The sequence below is a fragment of the Agelaius tricolor genome, unplaced genomic scaffold (genome assembly GCF_023055355.1).
Source record: "Agelaius tricolor isolate 1412-34295 unplaced genomic scaffold, bAgeTri1.0.p SCAF_3, whole genome shotgun sequence".
Classification (NCBI taxonomy): Eukaryota; Metazoa; Chordata; class Aves; order Passeriformes; family Icteridae; genus Agelaius; species Agelaius tricolor.
Window position 1 is genome coordinate 12,187,308 of NW_027269263.1, and position 18,119 is coordinate 12,205,426.

Below are 18,119 nucleotides of genomic sequence, written 5' to 3' on the forward strand. Positions count from 1 at the left end.
TTTCAGTGCCTAACTCATGTGCCCAAGATGAACATTCAAACAACTTAATTTTCTAGGTGACAGGTAAAATGTGCCGTCCAACCATAACAATCAAGTGCAGGTCACCTCAAATTTCAGGTACAGGAACTCCCAAAATGCCATGAATTGCATTCAAAGGACAGAGAAGCTTTAAAATTTAAAGAAGCTGTGCTATTCCAGTCATTTAAAGAAGCTGTGCTATTCCAGTCATCCTAATGCCACCAGCCAAAAACTACACCCTGGTAACACAACCAAATGGACACCATGACCCCTCAGATGAAAGCAAGGCTGGCAGCAGGTGAAGCAGAGCTTGAGTTTGAAGATTTGCCCATACCTCAGCATTGTGGGCAGCTTCCCACTGAAGGGAGTCCTGCTTCTTTCCCCTTTCTCTCCCTTTGTACTTGTGTTCTTAGAGTCACACATGGGCAAAGAGGACTTTGGTGCTGAAGAGTTCATCTGCTCCTGCTCCTACTGCCTCTTCATTTGAAGGCATTGACAATGCAATTAGTTGCTGTGTCACAGGCTGGATGCTGATAGTAACTGATGAACAAGAAAGGGCAGATGTGGCACAAGTTCTGCTGTGGCACAGAGTGCAGGGGACACAGAAAGAACAACACAGGGGACAGGAAGGAAAGACTGGGGGAGAAGCAGAGGCCGTTCCTGTAGTGCCATCACTGTCAGTGTGAAGGAAAATTTACACTGACATACATGTTTCCTCCTTCCTACCAATCAAGTAGCCTCTCCCTCCTTCTCTCTGGAAGACACTTAAAAAAATTGCCACACTCTTCCCAATGACACCTTCTGTTTAAAAAAATGTTTGAAACAAGTCCCCGTGCTTTCTACAAATGGAATTTTCCAGGTCCAGAGGCCAAGACACCGTATAGGCCCATTCTGCAGCCTCTTCACCACTGATAAACATGGACCTTATGGAGTGGTCAGTGAGATTTGGTCCTGCTCCCATCCCCACAAAGTCAATGCCCTGGGAGTCTGTGACCACCTTTCCCACCAGGGTCAATGAGTTAGAAAGAATAGCATTTCAAAACTGGAGGTTCCTCCCTCAAGACACCAAGTAGAAAGGATTCGTCCTTCCTCTTAGACATGAAATACTATTTCATGGGAAAAGGATGGCTTAAGTCTACACAAATGAGCCAAGAAAACCACTTGTCTCTGCCCTTGTTCTATACCCTCAGTGGTGTATAGTGGCTTAGCACAGCTCACAGGCACATACACATAGCTGATAGCACAGCTCAGCACACAGGCACAGGACCTCACATCCAGCTACTCCCAGATATGTGCCATGCCTGTAGAGGCAATGCCATCAACCTCCAGCCTCCCCTCTCTTGGTCTCTGCCACCATCCTTTCCTGGTCACTCAAAGCAGAATGGGGCCTGTTGATCAGACTGCAGTCATTCTTCAGTGGAAACAGAAAACATAAATTCCTCCTCTAATCCACCTTAGATACAGCCCTGCTTCTACAGGTGCTCAGGCAGAGGGCTGGGTAACCATTCTCAGTAATGCAGGAGGCAGCTTTGCTACTGGGAGTGTCAGACAATGTTCTCTGAACTTCCAGACAGGAAAAGCATCCACGCTTGTCTTGCTCCATACTGATGTCATCGTGCTTCCACCTTTCCTGGGAGCTGAACTATAGCCCCAAAACACTGTCCTAGATGTTCTCCTACCTTTAGTGCTGTGGAGCCTTTGTGTTCTCTGCAAGACCTTTCCCAAAAACTCCTTTGAGGATTGTGGTCTGCTGCTTCACACACAAGTGAACAAGGTTCGTAGTGGGTCATTTATTCCTCATAAGGGGGTGGATCCTATGCCAAAATCCATCCCAATATAAGGAAACTCACCCAACATCACCAGCCAAAGGGTTGAACATTTTGTGAACTGAAATACACATCTCATGATAATTTAAGTAAGTGCAAAGAGGAGTTTAATTCCGCTGCTGCCAGCAATTCTGAACGTTTAAATATAGTACGGAAATTCTCTTCTATTTTATATAAACTGTTTTAATGAAGAAGCTGAAGGCTTTGCATTCTCCTAGCCTATGAATATAAATAGCTGAGAATCTAACAGGCCTTTGTTGTTGTTGAGCTAAGACAATCTGAAATTAAAGCAGATGAGGGAGCCAGGAAACAAAGGCCCCACTAACAACATTATTTCAATGAAAGGTGAAGTATGCATTAAGTGCTCAGAGTCCTCCTCTCTAGTCCTTCCTGGGTGTGTGGGGTGTCACAGGAATGAAACAAAGCGTGGCTCAGGTCTAAGTGAGAGACAAAGCAGCTGGGATAGTGCAGCTGGATTTGCCTTAGGTCCCTTCCCTCTCACCAGACACCTGTAGCTGGTGTCAGGCAGCCCAGAGACAAACACTCCTTCCATCAGGCCCTGCTCGATACAGAGCTGAATATGTTCTTTCATAGGAAAAAAAAAAGGAAAAAAGAGGAATTAGTAATAATAGTAAAATAATCCTTCAGAGGCCTATGGATGTTTCACAAGCACACAGTATTGGAAAGGACTCTTAATTTTTCTTGCGTAGTAGGCAATATATCACAGAACACAGAAACAGTTGGGTTAGAAAAGGCCTTTAAGATCATCAAATCATTCTAGTTGTGCTTTGGCCATTCCAATTTCCTTTCTGCATAACCTTATTACATCCTTGTAGTCCTCCTGAGCTGCCTGCCTCTTTCTCCAAAGGTCACAGTCTCTCCTTCCAACACACCACTAACTCTTGGGTCTACTGCCACATGAGTCTCCATCCTCTACCTCCACTGTGACAGCAAACCAAAGGGCCTCGCTAGCACACTGTCCCTAAAACTTCAGTGTGCCACCCTCAGGTTTATCTCTAACAAGCCTGGCTTTATCTCTTTTCCCGTTAAAATCAAAGTTCTTTCAATGAGCCCTGCTAACTTCTGTGCAAAGATGCTACTGGTCCCCTACTTCAGGAATTCTACTGTTGACTTCATCTTGACACTTCGCCTCTCAGCACTTTTTGCCTTCCCCCAGTTAGTTCCTTAAACCTCTCTAAATTTTGTACTAATTACCCTAACATCACAACAAACCATTTCCTTAGGGGCAGAATATAAAATCCTTTACCAAAATCCTGATAATTTAGGTCTAAAGCATTTCCTTATCTTAAACCCCACTTATCTTCCTAGCAAAATATATCAGGGTAGTTTGGCACACTTCAAATAGGAAAACATACGTTGCCTGTTTATTTTCCCCTGTGCATTTAACTAATCTCTCCTTTAGAACTTACTTTAAACACTGCTTGGTATTATTATGATCAAACTAAAAGGTCCACTGTGGCCCAGACAATTTTGCTCCTTTCTTTAAATATAGATTTGCTACTTTTCATGCCTAATGTACCACCCTAATTAGACAGATTTATTGAAAATCCTTTTTACTGGACTTGCAATGTCACATCTTTCAAAAGACTGAGATGGAAATTGTCCAACTTCCCAATTTGAGCCCATTAAGTTATTTGAGTTTTTCCATTTCCCCTGCTCCTGTTGGCTGTCTCCTTGGTCTCTCTGATCACCATAACACCCCTCCCCTTCTCTTTAACCATTACAGAATATCACATGAACAAAACTGGACAGTCTTGGGAACCGGTAAATAGAAAGGGGATGAAATTTAACATAAAATATATAATTAGGGATCAACAATTACGAATTTCTTTCCAATGCAAATTGTTGCCCTGCAGAACTTTTGCATTGTTGAGCAATGTCCTCTGTGTAAAACAGGGACCATTCTACTCTTCAAATACCTTTATGTTAAAAAATCAAGAACAGTAGTTGGATACTCAATCAGGGCCATTCAAGTATCTAAGACAAAGCAATATAATTGGATCATCAGCTACCATAAATCACCAACTCTTCAAAATCACTCTAGTGACCCTAATCTACACCTGTAACATCCGAAAAAGTTTTTGTTTCTTTTGTTTGTGTTTGTTTCTGTTATAATATTTCTATCTTGAAATTACCATTAGGGAAAAAAAAAAGCATCTACACCATAAAGGCTCTTTTACATATTCAAAGATAGGCACTGATTAATAGAGAGACAGAGACAAAGAATTATACATTCATATTGAGGCAGAAAGATCTTTTCAAATAGCTTTTGTTATCCAATAAAATTAGCATGACAGTTTCATCCTATTAGAAAGTCTAGAAATACATTTAGGAAGCTTTTTTCAAATGTCTGCTGTTAAAACTCATAACCAACAGAAGTTTCTCAGAATTAAGTGAGGGCTACAATGAGACACCCCATGTCTTTCACTGGATCTGGTGGGATATCTTAACAGGATCCACAACTGCTGTGTACACAGGACATCCTGAAACTCCTTTTCCTTAAAAGTCCCCAGCTATGCAAATACCATTCTTCATACACACACACCCCCCTCACTTTGTGGAAAATATCCTGGATTAGTACTTGCTATTTATTTATCTTTTTTGAGGTTCAAGCTGAGACTGGAACATGGCTGTTACAAGCACTGGACAAACTTGCTGAACTCTGTTGGGGTGAGCCATGCTTACACCTCTGTAAGGTTACTTACAGAGTATCCTGAGTTTACAGGATAAACTCACAGCAGGAAGGCAGAGCAAGTTGTAGAAGAGTCAGTGGTAGTGACTTCTCTGCCCTTTAAGCTGCATGTTTTAGTGCATCTTCTGTTCAGTGTACAACTCTGCTTGATCCAGTCAGCCCCCAAAAAGGCAGGGCTTCATCCTGAACCCTGTGATTTCCCCCCATCCTTCTCCTCCACCACCTGGACAATCCCCTGGATTCTTTCAACAAGCACCAGCCACCTCTTCACACTAAGCTTCCTTGGCCTTTCTGTCACCTCAGATCATCAGCATCAAAGACTTCTTGCCTGCCCTTATTCTTTTATCGCCCTCTTTATCTTTCCTTGCCTTTCTCCACCTGTAGATGTTATCCATGCTGCATTCTTTCATTCACAGGCCTTTTGCCTTGCATTCTCCTAGCTGTTCCTTCCCTGTACCCCAAATCCCAGCTGATCCATACCAGCTGGTCCTTGCTATGTCTCACACAGCAGGGCATTTCTAATGGGAACCCTCCCGCCTTTCTCCTCTATAAATGCATTGTTTCCCCATTTAGTTCTGTTCATTTCCTAGACTTACTACTCCAGCTCAGCACAGTTAAATCTCAGACTCACAGTCACAATCACCTCTTTGCCACATTTGGCTCATTCCTCAGACCCTCCTGCCTCCTCCAGCCCCCACTTCAGCTGTCACACAGGATTTCACCTGGTTCTTCCACAAGAAAATGACAAACCATGATCTTCCTCTTCCAGCAGCTTTGCCTTCTGTTTCCTCTTGCCCTCCTACAACTCCTTCCCCATTTTTCTTTCCTACAGATGAAAAACCTCCTGTGGCTTTCTTCCTTTCTTTTATTTGCCACTGAGCCAGTCTTACCCTACCTGCTGCCTTTCCTTACAGCTGTTCTTGCCCTCTTGCTCTCTCTTTGCCTTGACCTCTCACATCCCTCTGCCTCTTTACTCTCATAACACAAATACCATTCAATCTCTTTCCTCTCAAAATATTATCATCTTAAAACACTCTTTTATCTTAAAACATTTCTTTTCCCCTATAAATACCATGTCTTTTCCTCTCCTCCCTTCCTCACCAGCACCTCTCTGAATATTCCAGCTACAAACGCTGCCTGGAGTTCACTGCAGCTTCCTCTCCTTTGCAACCACTGCTAAAATTTTACTTTATGTACTGGGCAATCTTCAACACAGTCTGAATACTCTGTTCTCAGCTGCTGCAGCACACTGGCTACCTGCAGTAGTCTCTTGTGCTGTTTAAACTTGAAGCAGTGTCTCTCTTCAGCTACCGTGGTTTCACTGACTTATACTGCACCACCTTTGAATCTGCTCCTTTTGCATGCCCTCCAGAAGACACTTTTGTTCTCCCAGATCTGCTGGGGTTCATGGGGCTTTTCTCTTTTTCTCTTTATGTATTTCACTCCTTGATAATTTCAAGTGCAAACATAGATTCTGCTCTGATCTCCATAGAGAAATTTCCAAGCTCACTCCTCTAACACAGACTTGTCTTCCTAGGTTCATACTCACAGTATCTCTAACATTTCTTCATGGACACACATATAACAAACTCAGCTAATTATAAGTAAAAGAGAGTTCCTAATGGTCTTCTTCTGTCTTTACTATGTGATCTCTTCAGTAATTCCCCTCTAGATCATCACAGACAATGCCATTATTTTTGTTGTTGTTCTGGTCCAGAACTGGAGCAACATTTTCATCTTGTATCTCTCACCATGGATATAGATCCAGGGGATGTCTAAGGTTTGCATATCCTTTCACCATCCAGACTCTCACCACCTCCTGCCTTTATTACCACAATATTTCTTTTTCTGACCTTTACAAATGTGAACTCGCCCTCCATGTATCCATTTAGGATGGTGCTAGAAATATAATTTTCCTAACACATCACTCTGACCACGTCATTTCTCTTAGCAGCTGTAGACTGCTGTCCCCATATCTATCTCATTAGTGTAATCTACTTGTCTTCATTAAGGAAATGTCAACTTCTTCCTACAGCCACCCAAAGAGGTCAATCCCCATCACCTACTTATTTAATATTTCAAGCAGACATGACCCATGATTTTTCTGGTGCCATCCCTCAATCTTTGGAAGACCATCCTGTAAACATCTGCACTTCTTATTCATTTTCCTTCTTTACAACTGTACATGTGGAGGAATGCCACATTTTGTGGTGCTCACAGGAATATGGTTTGCCTCCTGGTGTTCTAAAGCCACTGCTGCTCACGCTGAACATAATTACTTTGTAGTCTCTCTGTACTCTCTCATAAGGCTGCATTCACTGCCAATATTTAAAGTGCAGCCACATGTCAAAAGGCCAGGGACATTTTTCTGATCCGTGATTTCTGATCCATGATTAAGGCTCGTAAATCTGAGAGTAGAATGTGAACTGGCATTAATAATAGTGAACGAAATCCCTATTATACTGCTACTGAGCTGAGGTATGAGAGATTTAGTCCCTTGCCTCAGGTCATGAAGAAAGACTATGGCAGAGCTTGGACTCAATTTTGGCTTTGTAAGCCCCTGCCCTAACTGCAATACTACCTTTCTTTCATGTATTTTGGTACTTATCTACAAAGGATTATGATTTCAGCAGGCTCAGCTGGGCAGTTCTGAATATTTATTTATAAAAGAATTAGGCCTAATGAGAAAGAAAATGGATAAATTTCCATTTTTTTTACTCTGATTTCTCTCCTGCAGGGAAAATGTGTTAGTTTATATTCTTTTGTTTTAAGTGGATTCTATTCTGAATGATCTGTTAAGGGAACTAGGATTCCAGAATCCATATTATTTATTTATTCTTTCCTTAAAAACTAAGAAACACCATCTCATTTCTTTCTGTTGGTCCTAAAGAGGTAAATTTGTTAAGAGTTCCATCAGCAGTTTGTGAGCAATGAGCCATTAAGTAACTCACATTATAAGTTACTGTCATTATTTCTGCTAAACCTACAAACAGAAAGGCTTCTTATCTATAAAGGTTCTGCAATAGTTACTGAACTCATTCACCTCTTGAACCTTTTCTAAATGCACAGAAATACTTTTTCAATGAGAAAAAGCAATATTAATATGGATTTTTATTGCAGGAGATGACAAAATAGTTCAGACCATTTCATCTCTACTAAAGTAAAATTATCTTTCAAATTTTTATTTTTACAGTGCATAGAACACAACTACACTCATATTAAATCTTTCCTCCACAGCTTTTGCAAATTTTTAGCAGTAGGCAGAAAGGATAAAAATGCTGAGATTTCTCAAAAGGATTTGGGTGTTCAATTAAATGAACAGGAATTAAGCATGCAGTCCTGCAGGCAGCTCTGCAAACATCAGTTTCTCTTGAGAAGGGCATGATCCTGTCATTTTTACTCAGGCAAAATTTCCATTTGTCTTCACTGGCAAATTTGTTTGAAAGCCAACAGCTTGATTGAAATTTGCCCTTTAAAAAGCCATGATCGAAACCAGGTGCTGTTCTGCTAAATCACATATATGTTCTTAGTATTTTAAGCAGACATATATTATTGAACTAATTATCCCAGATGTGTCAGAGGAATGTGTCAGGTTCTTCTTACTTGTGGCAAATAAACTTTTTAATGAATCGCTATTTCAATTTGATGCAATTAAAACATTAAATTGGTTATTCCAGATATGATGGGCCAAATCCTGCTGGAACTCATACACATGAACCGGTGATTTCATCCGCTAAAGGATTTTGGAAAATCCCTGAACAAGAGGGTGGCTTTGCTGTATCTCAGTTGTTTGACTTCCAGTCTTAAATCAACTGACTAAGAATAATTTCAGCATCAAAAACAGCAAAACTGAGTACCTGGATAGCCTAAGATTCAGCTCCAGTGCTGTCTATTGCCTGAATTTCAGTGGATGCCTCCAGCAGATCTCCAGCTGTGACAGGAGGGAGCACAGACCTTGCACTGGCCTTTCTACCCAGGGACAATTTTAACCTCAAAGGAAACACTAAAGGCCTGAACTTGCTGCATCACCATATTCAATAAAACATTTGCTATTGACTTCTCTAGGATCAGAATCCAGACTTCAATAAAGTCCCTTTTTTAATGAGTCCATTTGGAAAACAGTTGGGATTTCAAACACGTATTTTAAACAAAGCCTTTGAGTCTTTAATGTATAAAAGATACATTTAAAAAATGGCTATCCTAATTTTCCTGTCAAAACCATTGCACTTTAAAAGTCAAATCTAGAGCATTGTAAGGCATTACAAGAATTTTTACAAAAATAAATCTTTTTGCTCTTTGCAGCTAGATATAGCTGCAAGTAGCCTCTCTCAGTAGCCTCTTTCCATTTGTGTATAAATAATCCCTAGTGACGGCTGGAGTAGTCCTGTTAAGCCTTTCTTCCCCAGTTATGCCCTGCATCTGACAAACAAACCAGAGAATGCTTTCATCCCAGAAATCTTGAGTATTATTTCAGGTGGAGGTAGGCTGCACAGGAATTACTTAGGGTTTGGAGGTTTTTTTCAGTGGTGGCATGGGCTAAGTATACTCACAGTAAAATGTTTTAAAAATAGGATTTACTATGATTTCCAAAGAAAAAAAAGAAGGTAAAAGGAGGGTTGAAATAATAAGGTCATTGTAAATTCTGGGGGTTTTTAAGTAAAAATTGGATTCCAATGTCAGGCAGTAGAGCCCCATCCAGTCAGGTTTAACTGGCAGCCTTCCAAAGGCAAGATGAAAGGTCCTCTGAGCAGTAATTGTCTAAATGGAACAGACTCTGGTTATTGTGCAACTTCTTCATCTACTTTATTGTACTTTTATAATTAAATGATGTAATTCCCTTTTTTCCTTTCTTATTTTCCTCTCAACTACTGCAGGAAAGCATCTGAGCAGCATTGCCATAGGATGCAGGCAGACTCTGTGGCTCCCCATTTTTTTCTGGCTCACTACAAGTTGTGCACAAGGAGTTGTGAGCTGCTGGTTGCTAAAGCAGGACATAAACTCTGCCTTCTCCCAGACATTCACCAGCATTCCAGCTCTCTGCTTGCTTAGTCCTGGAGTTGGGTGGCTCACTCAGAGTTGTTGCTTGGGTGAAGGGTTGCTGCTTTTGCTAGAAACTCCATGGTAAAGAGGCAAACAGTGGATCTGATAGGAGAGGTTGGGCTCTGTGCTCAAAGGGGCCTCCAGCAGCAAAGGCTATTCAGTTTGTGAAGGAGACTGGACAAACACCTGACAATTGGAAGGGTTTTAGAATATTGAGCTGAGCAACCCCAGAGCCAGCATTTCCTGACTCTGCAAGGCTTTAAGGATGAGGAGTGAAACTCTGGTCCTGAGATGCTAAAGGCTCAATCAGATGCAAAAGCAGAGTCAGAGGACCAGCTCTGTTAGCTCTTCCTTTTTCACTGGTCCCTCTGTATCAGAGTGCTTTCCATCAGTCCAAGCAGTCCATTCCCAGAAATATAGATTATGCAGCAGAGGAAAAGTTAGCAAGACTGAGACCTCAGTTTACATGTTCAACTCCAATAACTTCTTTACTGCTTGTAATTTCTGTTGTTTCTGATTTGATTTTTTTTCTTCATCATGTCAAAGAGAAGACAAACTGCCTAATTTTGTTGGAACTTTTGAATACTCCTTTGGTCACATGCTAGTCTGCCTCTCCTTGAGTATTCTTACTTGTGACAACCTCTTTTAATTCACTGCCTATTTACCTAATTGTATTAGTTTAAGACATGCACATGGGTTCTATAAAAATACAAAAAAAGTATAGGAGAAATAAAAATAGGACCAACTATTTTGTATATGTATTGCTATAATTATACCTATATATAAGAAACTTGAAGCAACAAATCTCCAGTTTTTCTAGCAAAATCCAACATAAAGGTCTTGATTTATTTCCCAGAAAGTAAAAATTACTAAATACAGAATAGAATTACAGAAGTGGCCCAATCTATTCAGGAACAGAATTGGTTTTTCAAATCACTGGTATCAGAATATTCCCAAGTACCACAGTTCCTGATCCTGCCACAAGCCATTGCCTATAGCTTGTATTAATTTCAGCAGAGTTCATAAGCAGAATAACTGCAGGGTATTTGCAAAGCTAGTTAGGCTCTTAATGACCAGTTTTTGTTATACTTTGATAGATGAATCTCAATAGACCATTCTCAATACTGCAAGTTTTGCCTAGGGAAAAATGTAGGATCTGTTTTAAACTAAATGGATCACAGATCCTGTCCAGCTTTAACAGCAAACAAACAAAAAACCAAAACACTTAATAAAATTTACATTCAATTATATATAACATTACACACCATATTTGGGGCCAGAACCTGCATTAGTTTATCCACTTCTGCAAGAGGTGTATTACCTTAAATTAACAGAGGAATAAGAGTTAAAGCTGCATATCCATCTTCTTCTATAAGGTATTTGCCCTGGATCTCAGAGAGTAATTTCATCTGTGCAAGGATATGTGCCCCAGTCAGGTAATTTGAACACTACACACAGGGAATATCTGCAGCCCCTCACACCCGCACATGACATACTCAGTCCACACACCCATCCCTGCAACTCCTAACTCCCAAAAAAGTATCTGTCATGGAAGTGAAAACTACTTTTAGTTTTTACTTTCATGATAGATCCTCTTGGTATGTACCTGGAAATACCTGCCTTGTTTTGAGCTCACAGCTCTTCTCAACATTGGACAGCAGTAACACTTACCTCACTTTCATCATATAAGTGAGGGTCAAAAAGGAAACATCTCCATTTTTATTTCTGAGCAAGCCAAACACTTTATTTTGTTGAATTGCCATTACACTTGCTTCTTCTGTGTTTCAGTCTAGAGGTGCCAAAGCATGCATATATATGTGTATATGCTATACCTCTATAGCATTTATGGGTGACTCTTCCTCATGGCTGAGAGCTACAGCATAGACAGATCCTCACCCCAGAAAGGCCATCAAATGACCTAAAATGCTGTTGTTTAATGTTAGGAGTCTCCCTCCTTGAGCACTTCTCCCATCCTACAATGAAGTTTGTTAGAAGTGTATCAGAACACATTTAGAGCAGGCAAGGAGTGACACACCCAGATATTTGCACACAGCTCCTTTATGTGCACAAGTGGCACATCTGACCTGGGGCAGAGACTTGGCCAAGTGGCTCCCTGGCCATCTGCAGCCACACCTACACAGGGGTGTGTGCAGGGACACTCAGTGCACCGGGGCCCAGGGAACCCCTGGCTGCCAGCTGGGTGCTGTGTGTTTAGAGTTAGTTTACTCCACACACTCATTTCCACATACATGAACACCAGCAGACTACAGCAAGATCTTTCAAAGACCACCTTCTCCTGCGTGTAACCACCTCATCTTGCTTTGTCACATTCTCCCTGTGGGTAACACTTAGCAGAGCTGCCATTACACAGAACCCCGTGCCCCAGAAATTTCAGCTGTTTCTGGCAGGAGAAATGGACATTCCTGCTCCCAGGACAAGGCAGGTAGAGAAAGAGGAAAGAACCTCACTTATTTCAGGCTGAAAATCCTCTCTAATAACCACAACTCCATTTGCAAAGGTGAGCTCTGTTGACATGTTTGCCCGCTGTCAAGGTTGAATTTGTTTATGCCCCGAGCACAGCGAGCACACGTGGCAGAGCAATCCAGCTCACCATGGCCAGCCCAGCACACACCATCCTCACCCAGATGGAGAATAGGAATCACTCCCTTGGCACTGAAACCAGCAGCAGGGTGTCTCTGACAGGCTTCTGACATGTCCACCTGCCCATTACAAATGGGGCTGAGGACACCAATCTATTTCCTAGGAGTTGTTAAATAGCAGCTGGACAAGAAGGGACCCTAAAAACACAGGCAGGATCCCAAGCAGTGATCCAGGTACACCACCTGCTTGGACTGGTTTGGTACAAGTTCCTACCATGCTACTCACATCCAGTGCTCACTCATAAAACATGTGGAACAAAACATGTACATGGGCAAACATGTGAGAACACCCCTCCTGAATAAGTAGCTTTAAGCATAATTCCACTCGTAATGTCTGAGGAGGGAATTAATGAAGGCTATCAAGAGAGTTTGGGATAGAGAACACTCTTGGAAGACAAGTATTTTGGAAGATGGCACTGTGTGAGAAGCAATGATTTCACTACAATGGAAATAAACTAACAGGGAATGTTCTGATTGCAACAGAAGAACCATGGGAGGGAAACGTTATTTTGTAGTACAGAGTAACCATGCTGTGGGTAGCAAAGATGCCGTCATCCTTTACTGAAACCCTCATCATCCTGCAAAAACATGCATCTTCTCTTTAAGTAGGGGTTTATGCATGTGGCCCCTTCCTATACTTCAGATCAAAGAAACATTTGGGGCAAAACGACCATCACCTTGAACCACTACCCTGAGGGAACAATTGAGACAAAGGACCAAAAGACTAGAAAAAAAATAGCACAAAAATGCTACAGGCAAACAGATGCATCTCCACCCCTAGAGAAAATGATTCCTTCCTAATAAATTCATGTAATGTTTTGTAGATATTGAAAATATTCCAAAGCATAGCTCAGTGTAAACAGCAAGTTGGGTCTCCTCCTGCTCTTTAGCATTTCTCTTTGTTTACTCTCCATTTGAGGATAGAAAAAGCCTACATGTGAGCACTGCAAATGGTGTATTTCAGGATGGATGGGATATTCAGAAAGGCAGCGATGAAACACAGACATAGGTAGTCTCCAATAAAATATTATGTACTTTGCCCAAGCCACCAGGGTCAAACAAACTGGAAAAAAAAAAATCCAGTGTCTCCTTTATGAATACTTCTTATTTGTGTGTGGAAATAATCTGATACCATGGTGATGGGAAGACTAGATCCAGATTAGAGAGAGAGCACGAAAAAGATATTCTGGGGTGTGTGTGTTCTCACCCTCATTGCCTGCTTGCTCCCAAACCCCAGGAGTAGAGATCCTGTGGGAAATTGCCCTGGCAGTGCTTCTGGAAGCAGTGCCCAGCCAGGCCAGTTCACCCCTTGCAAGGGGAGGCACTTGGCTAGAGATGCCAGCTCCCATCTGTGAGCCCAAACGGCTCTGCTCAGCCCCTGCTCATCTCAGAGGAGCTTGGCACATTCATCTGGTAAAAAAACACAGCCCTTACCTTTGGCAATCAGCTCCTCCAGCTCCTGGTCGAATCCTTGTCGGTGGCATTTCCTCCAGAGCCCCATGTTGGTGGAGTTGTACTGTCTGTTGCACTCGTCGACTGCGCTCATAGCAAAGATCTGCCTCCTGTTCCTTGCCAAGAGGAGTTTCCCTTCCCAGCGGTCCAACCTAGACCTGCTGGCCCTGAGAGGCAGGTTGTTGTTGGAGTTATAAATGAAGCCAGGATCATTTCTCTTAGTGGTGATGCTCTTGCACCTCTCTCTGTGCTTCCTGGCATCAGTTTCGTACCAATGGTCAGAGCAGATTGCCACAGCCAGCATGCCAAGGGCACACAGAGCTAAAGAGAGGCCAGCATAGAGCAGTAACCTTCCAGCAGCCATGCCTCAGCTTCACAGAAACACCATGGACATCTTCACAACAGGCAAAGCCACTGGGGGTGAGAGCACGCAAAAACCAGCGGAGCAGCTGCTGGGTGTCACTTGGCACAGACTGCCTCAAACATCCCCAACTCCCGTGGCTCACATCCACGCTGCAGAGGGATGCTGAGAGCACTACAAAGTTCTGCCCTGGAGGCAGTCTTGGAGTCTCATCTGCCTCTTCTCCTCTGCAGAGGAGACCTGGTGAGGAGAAACACAGCCTTTCACCAGCGACCCTCTCACCGCAAGCACCCCAGTGGCAGGGGCTGAAGGGATGAATCCCCCTGATGGCTGATCAGTACATTAATCTCTTTCAATCTGGCCCCCTCAGAAATCCAGAAGAGATGGCTTTCAGATCAGCAGGCTCACTACAGCATCATCACAGGACAGAAAAGTTCAACAGCCTGACATCTCCCACTCGCAAGGAGCCAGTTGTCCCGGTGTCAGGAATGGGTGACTTGCTTTTTCTTTGTCAGTGGCTCAGCAAGAGCATCATCGTCTGGACGGTCGGTCACTTGCTTGGGTTTAAAGCGGGGTCGAAAGGGAGGGAGCGAGAGGGGGGGAGCAATCTGTTGTTGTTGCTGCTGCCGCCGCCGCTGTTGCTGTTTGAAATCGTGGTTAAAGCATCCCCTCCCCGGCTGCCTCTGGGAACGCGGGCGCGCTCGGGTCTCTCCCTCAGCAGACTTCGCTGACAGCCGCTGGCATCTTGGCTTCGGAGACACCTCGGCTTCTCTCTGCCAGCCTTGCCATTCACTCTCCCGCTTTTGTCGTGGGCGCTGTCATCCAGGCAGCCGAACGCGGCTCTGCCTTCCTTCCGCGGGCAGCGCTCGGGCAGCCCCAGCTCCGGGCCGGGCAGAGGCGGCGGAGCAGCCGCAGCCCGGCAGGAGCCGCCGCCGGCCCGCTAGGCAGCGCGGGGGGCTGCCCTGGGCCCCGGCATCCTTCCTCCTTCCACACACACACAGACACGCTGCTGCCCCCCCTTCCGCCGGCAGCTGCAAAGCTTCCTCCGTCCCCGGCGCTGGGATGTGTTGTGCACAGTTTTCCTAACACGGCGGCACGTTAGCCATCTGCAAGATGAAGGCAGGCAGGGCTACGGCTGGCGAAGAGGATGCTGAGGAACGGGGAGGGGAGGCAGGGAGGGAGGGAGGTCGGGGGAAACCGAACCAAAACAAACCGGGGCGGAGGGGCGGAGGTGGGGGGGAGCTACACACCTTACACGGGGAGAGGAAAGCAGCCCCTAACTGTTGTCAACAGCTTCAGGGCTGCACCATTTCTCTGCCATATGGCCCGATCTCCTCGTCGGAGCTGAGATTTTTTAGCTCAGCAGCTTCGTACGAATCGTATCCCCGGCATCAGTAGTTATATATTCAGACATATTTTTCTTTTTCTCCTTAAATTTTCACTCCCTTTCTCTTTAATGGGAATAACTCACCCATCTTGTAGAGATCAAGTGCAACAGAAGGCGAGCTGGAGTCCCCAAGCTTTAGAAATCTCATTTCACCGTTTTTAACCCAAATAATAGCAAATCCAATCTTCTGTACACCTGGGAATCTTTCCTTGTTCAAACACCGAGCCCTGCAGCCTTGGCCGAAGCCTACAGACCGAGCATACAGAGCGCTGAGCCAAAAGCCAGTGATGTCACCCATGCAACGTGAGACTCATTTCTTATTTCTCTATCCTCCTTAAAGATAAACTGCACCACTTCCCAGGCAGGAAATGTCGAAGCCTTACTCTCTTAAGAGGGGAAAACGTAAAACCTGGATTTAACTGGATCCTGATCATTCTTGAACACAAGCCCTTACATTATGTCAACCAAATCAAAAACAAGCAGAGCCGTTTCTCACTGCACCAAAAAAATTCCCAACCTGCTACATAGTAGAGAGAATGAGCTTGAAAGAAATCCTGGATTCTAGACCTTCTGTGTGATCCAGAAAGCTGAGGCCTCCAGACTCTGAAATTCACTGTTTAAAAAAAGAAATACACATGGTCATTTCCCTTGCACCAAACAGGGCTGGGTGCTGGCACATCCTGACCTGTGAGTACCACAGCATCTTGCAGTTCACAGTGGAACCAAGTGAGCTCCAACCAATATTTGGCTCCCACTGACTCCACAGCATGAAAGGCAAACAATGCAGCTGCTCCTACTGCACCAAAAAGTCCACAGCTCAATGCCTCCCCACAGGTGTATGCTGCAAAAATCTACATCCATGCTGGATCCTACCAGCTTTTGGCCCCTGAATCCCAAGCTGTATCATCTGAATTGAAAATAAACATAGCCTTTCCAGGGCTGGTGACAGCTCTTGGCCCCAAGAAGGGAGCCCTGGGATTTTGCTAACTTTTAACCCTAGCTACACAAATTGTACTTGCTCCAATGGGGAGAGCAGATGTGGTAGCTCTTTGTGTATCAGAAATATATACCTGGATTGTCTTGTGGAATACAGCTGCACCAGAAAAAAATTAACCCATATGGCTGGATCATAACTTTTGGCACCAAACCATACTACTATACTACCATGTACTATAGAAAAAAAATCAAGTATCTCCCATTTTACCTGGCAAAACCAGGGTCCATATCAACTGGGACTTGCAGCTATGGAAGAGTATCTGTGTCATTAAACCAATTTTTGTGTGAAATGTACTGTAGTCTCTAACCACCTTGCAGGGTTATGAAACTGGCAAAGAAAAGCCAGTCATTCAAACCATAAAGGTTATAATCACCTGCATCTACTGAACCAGATGTACTGCAAAATTTCAGTATTGTGTTATGAATATCCACTGTATCTGGAAAGGTCTAGGTAAACTTAAGAGGAAAACTTAAGAGGTAAACTTTACTGGCAAAGGGGACTAGTTTAATTTTCTTAGCAGTAACTTCCCTTTGTTGCTAATAACAGCCAATATTTAAGGATCTCAGTGTTTTTTAAAAATAGTTCAGCACAGATGGATCCACCTCTATAGCTGGATTTTTCAAGTAACTACATGTCAGTAGATAAAAAGAATTAGACGTTACAGGGGGCCTGGAGCAGCCATAATTGTTGTCTGTTCAAAGATTAAATTTAGAGTTTTGTGGCCAAAAAGCTGCTGGCTCCTATAAGAAGATGACGAATATCGAGGTTTCTTGTATCACAGCCACACAGAGATGAAAATTCACCTGAATTTCTTTGTCAATTTTTAGCATCAAGTCCCAAGCTGAAGGATAAGAACAGGGAACAGGCCTAATTTTACTAACCATATTTTTTGGCTGATTGTTGGATTTTCTGTTCAAGCACAAGACCCTGCCTGCTATGTTTATTCTCTATTTATATTGAACTGGAAAACAAAACTGGTTTTTTGTCTAAACATACAGTTTAAACAGAACTGGCAGACTGGGACTTAGGGCAGAATGGAGGACCCAGCTACTAGAACTGTTTTTTCTTATGATGCTGGCCAAAGATATATGAGACAATGGGAAAATCATATAATGGAATCACACCTACATTTCCTTCTTGTTAAGCAAGGATTACAGTTCAAAGAGCCAAGATTGGGTTGGACCCAGGGAGGTCCAGGTGCCAGGTTTTCCAAGACAGCAAGACAGTTTGGGGCAGGAGGACTTTTGTACCTGAAGAAGCCAGACTCGTTCCCTCTTCTCATTTTTAAGCCTGGGTTTGAAAGCCAAAAATTGCATTCAGTTCCAGGTTTTATCTTTTTCTCTGAAAAGATATTTTACTGGCAGTTTCTATGCTTTTTTTTTTTTTGCTTGCATTTGTAGCTTTATCAGATGCAGTCTGTATCTTTCTACAAGTCACCTTAAACATATAACTGTAAAAGAAATTGTTGGATTTTCGCTCCTCTAACTCTTAGAATTAAACATTTTTCCCTTTCATCATCATGATCACTATTCCCTTTCTTCAGGAGGGGAGAATATTGCCTGCTGCAGGCATTAGGAGCCTTCCCTATGTCTCTAACCAGGATTGTTACAGACAGCCCCTTCTCAGCACAAACAGATCATTATTAAATTTTCTTCCTCCCACCCC

The 18,119-nt window shown here is 43.2% G+C and overlaps 1 protein-coding gene across 2 annotated transcripts in view; it reads right to left on the reverse strand.

Annotated features, from left to right (window-relative positions):
• Window positions 1-15,841, reverse strand: part of TMEM178B (transmembrane protein 178B) — a 222,706-nt gene extending 206,865 nt beyond the window's left edge. The window contains exons 1-2 of one of the 2 annotated variants that reach the window (XM_071422471.1): window positions 15,542-15,841; window positions 13,692-15,176 (exon numbers count right to left, since the gene is read on the reverse strand). In XM_071422471.1, the coding sequence (XP_071278572.1) occupies window positions 13,692-14,073 (382 nt within the window). In that variant the 5' untranslated portion in view covers window positions 14,074-15,176; window positions 15,542-15,841. Of the gene's footprint in view, window positions 1-13,691; window positions 15,177-15,320 lie in introns of both variants that reach the window. The other variant, XM_071422470.1, reaches the window with a different exon arrangement.
• Between the last annotated feature and the right edge of the window lie 2,278 nt (window positions 15,842-18,119).